Here is a 5964-nt window from a genome sequence, read left to right as displayed (position 1 = left end):
CATATTACAAGTCTACATCATTTCCTAAACATCCAATAGTCATATTATCCATATAATTTTGTCACGTGACGAAAAACATAGAGCATGTGGGATACATCCAGGTGAGGGCATGAGCACACTCTGGCACACCTAAAGTCAGGAAAATTCCTTGGTGTGAACACCTTCTCTACCATACAATTGGCAAAACCCCCACTACAAAAACGTTCTAGTACCATGAAATACAAAGAACACCCTAACCTAATGATAAGAGTACCTAATTGTCGAAGGGTATTTAGCTTCTTAGACTAGGAAGGATCAGACAACTATCCAAGGTTTAAATAGTCAGATTGGAATCAGCAGAATCATCCGATTTGAATAAGAGTCGTGATCAACTCCAATGAATGAACCCTGAATGAACTTTTATGAGTTTTATCTTTCTTTTTGATCATTTTCCCCGTCTTTTGGTCAGTAAAATAGCAAAAAAGTCAATAAAACTTACTATTGTAGCCAGATGATCTATAGGACTTTTTATTCAAAAACTCAAAATCTATAGAATTCTTTGCCTCTTCCCTATTCCATTTTCTACGGTTCCGGCGAATTCTGACCAATTCTGATCTTATCCAATTGGAATAAATAGACATTGATCATGTGGATCATATATGTATCCCAAGGGAAGGGTTAATTGGAGATGCACGGATAATGCGCTCAAATTTGGAGGATGCAAGTGCAAGCAGAACATAAAAAAGTAAACCAGAGAAGAGACCGAAGTTTAGAGTGGTTCGGCAAGTATTTCCATCCACCACCCCCGTTTCAAGTTTTCCATTAAGGTATAGCTTTTCCTGATGCAAACCAAATCATTACAGTCCTGCTTATCCGGGTGGGGAATCACAATGAACTTCGTAGTTTCACGGGCTTATTACCAAACTACAGTCCCGCTCACCTGCTGGGACTCTCCCATCAGTTTACAGAGTGCCAAAGTGATCCATTTTAAGGCACTTGGAGCTTGGTTAGGATTACATAATATAACATAGGATTGTAGAAAAGTAGCTCTAATCCTATGTCTTCTGAAACTCAATCATGATCATATTTTCCTTCAATTTGCGTAACTTATTCCAAGTAATTTTGCTATTTGTCAACTTTGAATAACCATGTTTTAATGAAGCTTGTATGATGTGATCATGGGTTTCAAATATTTGGCATGGCTTTCATGAGCATCTTCATTGCTTGATCATCTGCAATTTGTTTGAGTTGTCTTGACTTACTTTCTTGAACTCTTTGTTTTCTTCTGCAAAGCGAGGGCAAGACTGTGTATGTTATATGACCCTCCCTGAACCCTGCAGTAGCAGGAGCTTCATGCACTGGGTACACACCCTTTTTTATATTGATATCTGAAGGGCAAGACCGACCCCATAGTATGGTTAAAAATCGTCCACCTTCCCAATCATCTTATGGTCATATCCCCATCCATGTGTGCGACATATCACGCTTGTGATTAATAAACCTAGCATCCTCAGGCGAGCTCAAAGGCCAGCTCCCAAAACCACTTAATTTGGACTTTTGCAAATATGAGGCTCAGTAAATTCCCAGTGCCACATAGATCATGTTAAGGATAAGGACAAGTCTGATCTTTACCTTTATTATAACCTCCCCTTTCCTGGTCTAAAGGACCTCAACGCAACCAACTGTTCTTTGTTCCACCTTACAAGAATGTAGTAGCACGCATGTCCTTGCTACCTGAATTATTCAACATAGTTCACAGTTTTGATCTTGATCATCACATACTAGTTATTTAATCAGGAAAAGTAGTTCACTATTTGATATTGAACATCAAATACTAGTTATTCAATCATCAGATATCTCCATACAAAAAATTTCCTTCAAAAAGGATAGTTTCTCAGGACCTGAACTACTAGAAGTTCAAAAAACCAAGGCTACAGACAAGCAACTACAGTACCACAGCCTCTCTGGTATCCTCATTCAAGAAAGGCGCCCCTTTTATGGATTCTACTTCTGGGAGCACTACTTCAATTGCAGAATCCTTACTCGCAATGCCAATTTTCCGCTACTTGTACACACAATATATGCCCATAACTTCGATTCCACGTGCATTGCCAACAGTAACATTCAACAAGGTTGGAGCATGGATCTACATCACAATGGGTAAAGTCTTGATGAAAAGAATGGTGGTATCATTTTAATGATCTATTCTTCCTGTCAGTACCCAGGTGGTCATAGCGTAATTGTGTTATTTTGACAATCATTTTCAGAAATTTTTTGTCTTTAGTGTAATTGTGTTATTTTGACAATAACTTTCATAACTTCCCCCCCCCCCCCCCCTCCTTTGGGATTTCTTAAAGTTGCCAAAAACTGAGCAGCTGCCATAATCAACACTATGACAGAACCATTCAAATCTGATATAGCAACAAGCTACAGAGGATGACCCAGTTAGAAGTTAGTGGTGAGGAAACTAAACAAGATGCATACTAAATATCTTTGGGGCATTAACTAATAAAACACCTTGTTAAGGTTCAGTCACATCAAAAGTACTTACAGCAGGCTACTTGAAGTATTTATAGTGGTCTCATGGGAGTGGGTAATCATTATTCTCCTCCCCCCCCCCCCTCCATAGATGGTAATAGCAACAGGAACCCTGGAAGTGGAAGGGGTATACGAAATCAGATTTGTGGTAGAAAATTCTGAATCCAGAATTTGATGGGGTGAATAAAGGGGAGCGCCTTTACTGCTAAGCAATTGTTGTCATGAATTTATGTAAAAATAAATTAATAAATAAGAACTGCTGCCGGGAACAAAACAAAGTGATGGAGGACACAAAAACCTGCCCTGGACTTCATTAAAGGAAAAAAAATGCTGAGTTAAGAGTAACTAAGGAAATATCTGGCTTGTTTCTATCAGCAAAGAAGTCAGGGCTGTCAACAAATGTCTGGCCCACTTCCATGATATGTTCTGCTGCAACAAAAGATTCTGAGGGAGCTCAAATGCAGTAAATGTTTTATACAATTCCTTGGGATTAGAATGACAGCCCATTTTGAAGCTGATCTGGGCAATTTATTTCAATTGCAAGGGGAAAGCAATTGATCAACATCATGAAGAACGGTTTTACAATGATTGAAGCCACTTGGGAGCAAAAGCAACAAAATTATTTTCTATAGCTTTTGACCCTGTAACAAGCAAGTTTTACCATGTCCTAAGTTGCTTACTAGATTTTGAACAACCTCTGAGTTGTTTTGAAAACAACAACAGGCATCAAACATCCAATGAAGTTGGTAATCTTATGGTGGTTTCTCCGAACGACCCCAAAGAATGAATAAAACAAGTGGGTGATTCAACTGAGTGGTTTTCACCAGTTTTTATGAGACTGGCCCATTTGCACTGAGCTTCTCAAAAATTTTGCTTTCTATTGGAGTTGAAGGACCTTCAACCTGGCTTTCCCTAATGTTAAGCAATGATAGATTTGGGTTAAGAAACAGTTGGTCTTTTGGTCCTATAATTCAATGATTTCAATGGGTTTTTACTTTGATTCTGACGACTACTTTCCATCTTTTTTGGGCTGATTGACATGCTTTGATCGATAAGTCATCTGAACCTTTACGTACAGCAACGTTTACTTCCAGCTATTCTTGGGCTCCTCTTGGGCCTTTCTAGTTGTTATTTTGGAAATTTTCTGCTATGGTAACCCAAACTAATAATGAAGATTATACTCTAGTACTGATATATAGACGGTTCATTATTGTATATGGATTGATTTGGAAATGAGAATTGAATTAAAAGGGGGGGGGGGGGGGGGGGAGGACAGTTGCTTTCCAGAATAACACAACTAATGGATTATTTAGGCCATGTATGAAATACACTAGTCCAACCCTATGATTCAGTACAAGGGTTCTTATCATTGTGCATTGGTCAAGGATGAGTAAACCATTCATACATAGGAGGTCCACTCTATGGTTTGCCTTCTAATCGACAAGACTAGGAAAGGACTAAATACAGAGCCACAGCCATAGAAGGCTTTAGGATCTAAAGGTTTCAACATAAGCCAAACTAAGACATAACTAAATGCACTACAAATCTAGTAAAGAAAAGAGAATATTCAAGGAAATATTTAAGGGCTCAGATTTGGCCCCTAATGTTTTCTTCGAAGATGTTTGATGACTCTCTCCCTCAACCGCAGGCGCCATCAGACATCAACCTTTTCAACATGCTGAGTACATGATTCCTATTAAACTGGAAAACACTTGAAGAAACACTTTATCGAGGGATTACGATCTAGAAAAAAAAGGCTGATTAGAGAAGCCAAAACAAAACTATAAGTTGGTGAAGACATTCTCCAAAGGAGATAGAAAGTCGAACTGAAGTGAAAAGGTCTAAACTAATAAAGGAATAGTCTAATTTAGTAGAACAGAATAACAGCTCTTAGTTTGATTATGTTGATCCATTAGCTTGATGCAATGCTCCTAGAGACTACAAATAAAGACTTTTTCTTATTCACTCCTAAATAGAGGAACTAATAGGCAGGACATCCAAGAGTTCCCAAGGAATGGAGTGTGTCAAAGAACTCGTACCAATTTTTCAGTTTAAATTTTGGCATATAAGATTATTGGGAAAAGAGGGGGGGGGGGGAGGAGGAGAGTGATGCTAAATTGCTAATGGTATTCATTCGGGAATTGTGGAGCATAAGCCCCCTTACCTTCCCATTCCTTTTCCTCTTTGTTTGTTATTCTCCAGTTTAATTAAGACAAAGTCCATTTTCCATAACTGGTTTTTGAAACAAATTGAATATACATTATTAAATCTCAATCAAAACTGGTAATTGGTTTGATGGCAATTGTAATAATGTCTAAAAAAAATTGTAACACAAAAAACTGATTGAATTACATCAATACCAATACAGAAATCTATCGACTCTAAAGAAAAAAAGAGGAAGAACCTGGACTTCAGCAACAAGTCTGAGTAAACCATTATTAGTCATCGTCTTTCTTCTTTGGCTTCCGGTAATTCTCTTCAATGTGCTTAGCCATAAAGATCCCTGTCTTGGCGAGCTTCTTTATGTTGGGAACATCATAATTCTGAGCAATGTACACTCCACACACAGTCCCAATCATGAAAACAAAACTGCTCTTGAATATCCCCATTTCATACAATTCCTCCTCAGCGACGACCTCTGAAACACAGATATCATCAGCTCCCACATTAAAATGGCAAGTGTCGACCTTACTAGATAACTAACAGTCATGCAAGTCTTAACAGTGTCATGATGTAATCAATCTTCTGGAATAGGTTGTTCAAACTTCATACTAATCGTGTTCGGTGCGGTTTCAACAAAAAATAGAAATCGAAAACTAACTTGATGGTTCGGTTCCATTAGATGCTCATTAAACCCTCTAAAGAGAAGTCCAGAAAAGCTGAAAACCAAGATTCTGGTTTCAGACAGAATTTAGGGCCGTTCGTTTCATTCCCTAGTCATAATCTTCAGCTAATCAAAAAAAAAAAAAAAAAGTTCAGGATGCCTGAGAAATCTCGGCGTACTGTACCCGTTACCTAACCTATCAAAATTTCTCAATAAATCCTCAAAGAAGAAGAAAAACTATCGAATTTCTCATAATCAGTGAAGCTGATAAGGGAGTGAGGGAGACAGGTTCGAAGACTCACCTTTTCACTTCGCCGGATAGCCCACTCGCCGTGGATTAGCCAAGTTTTAGACAGGTGGTGCTTTATGAGAGGCAGCATAGAATGAAAACCCAAAGACCAGGATCAGAAGCTTTTAAGATAAAAGGAAATTACGTAATCCCCTTATTTTGCCTAAAGTACTACTCAACCCGAATTTTCAAAAAATTGTAATTGTACATCCTGTCTATTTTTCAAAAAATACAAACTAACAGTCCGTTAGCCATAAACATTAAGTGATGACGTGCACTTTACTTTGAACATGAAATAACTCTTTTATCCTTTTACCCTATCCTTAACACAAAC

The 5964-nt window shown here is 38.1% G+C and overlaps 1 protein-coding gene across 3 annotated transcripts; it reads right to left on the bottom strand.

The window, feature by feature from the left end:
• Positions 1-4753: 4753 nt before the first annotated feature.
• Positions 4754-5745, bottom strand: LOC122667746. Of its 3 annotated transcripts, none has more exons than XM_043864150.1 (2): positions 5644-5745; positions 4754-5176 (listed from the first exon to the last, which is right to left on the bottom strand). In XM_043864150.1, exon 2 carries the CDS (start codon positions 5124-5126, stop codon positions 4956-4958), a length of 171 nt encoding a protein of 56 aa, XP_043720085.1. In that variant the 5' UTR covers positions 5127-5176; positions 5644-5745; the 3' UTR covers positions 4754-4955. The 3 variants fall into 3 exon arrangements, with proteins under 3 accessions (XP_043720085.1, XP_043720084.1, XP_043720086.1); XM_043864149.1 differs by having other exon boundaries at positions 4754-5155; positions 5640-5737; XM_043864151.1 differs by having other exon boundaries at positions 4754-5155; positions 5644-5733.
• Positions 5746-5964: the final 219 nt, after the last annotated feature.

This window comes from Telopea speciosissima, chromosome 7 (assembly GCF_018873765.1).
Source record: "Telopea speciosissima isolate NSW1024214 ecotype Mountain lineage chromosome 7, Tspe_v1, whole genome shotgun sequence".
Lineage (NCBI taxonomy): Eukaryota > Viridiplantae > Streptophyta > Magnoliopsida > Proteales > Proteaceae > Telopea > Telopea speciosissima.
Note: the sequence above shows the minus strand (reverse complement) of the source record. Positions and strands in the feature narration are given on the sequence as shown.

What these genes read in the sequence shown, in the direction of transcription:
- LOC122667746 (XM_043864149.1), bottom strand. Translation starts at nt 5,721, where the DNA reads ATGCTGCCTCTCATAAAGCACCACCTGTCTAAAACTTGGCTAATCCAC. An exon ending in CCGGCGAAGTGAAAAGGTGA is followed by an intron (nt 5,156 to 5,639) that starts GTCTTCGAACCT and finishes TCTGTGTTTCAG; the next exon opens with AGGTCGTCGCTGAGGAGGAA.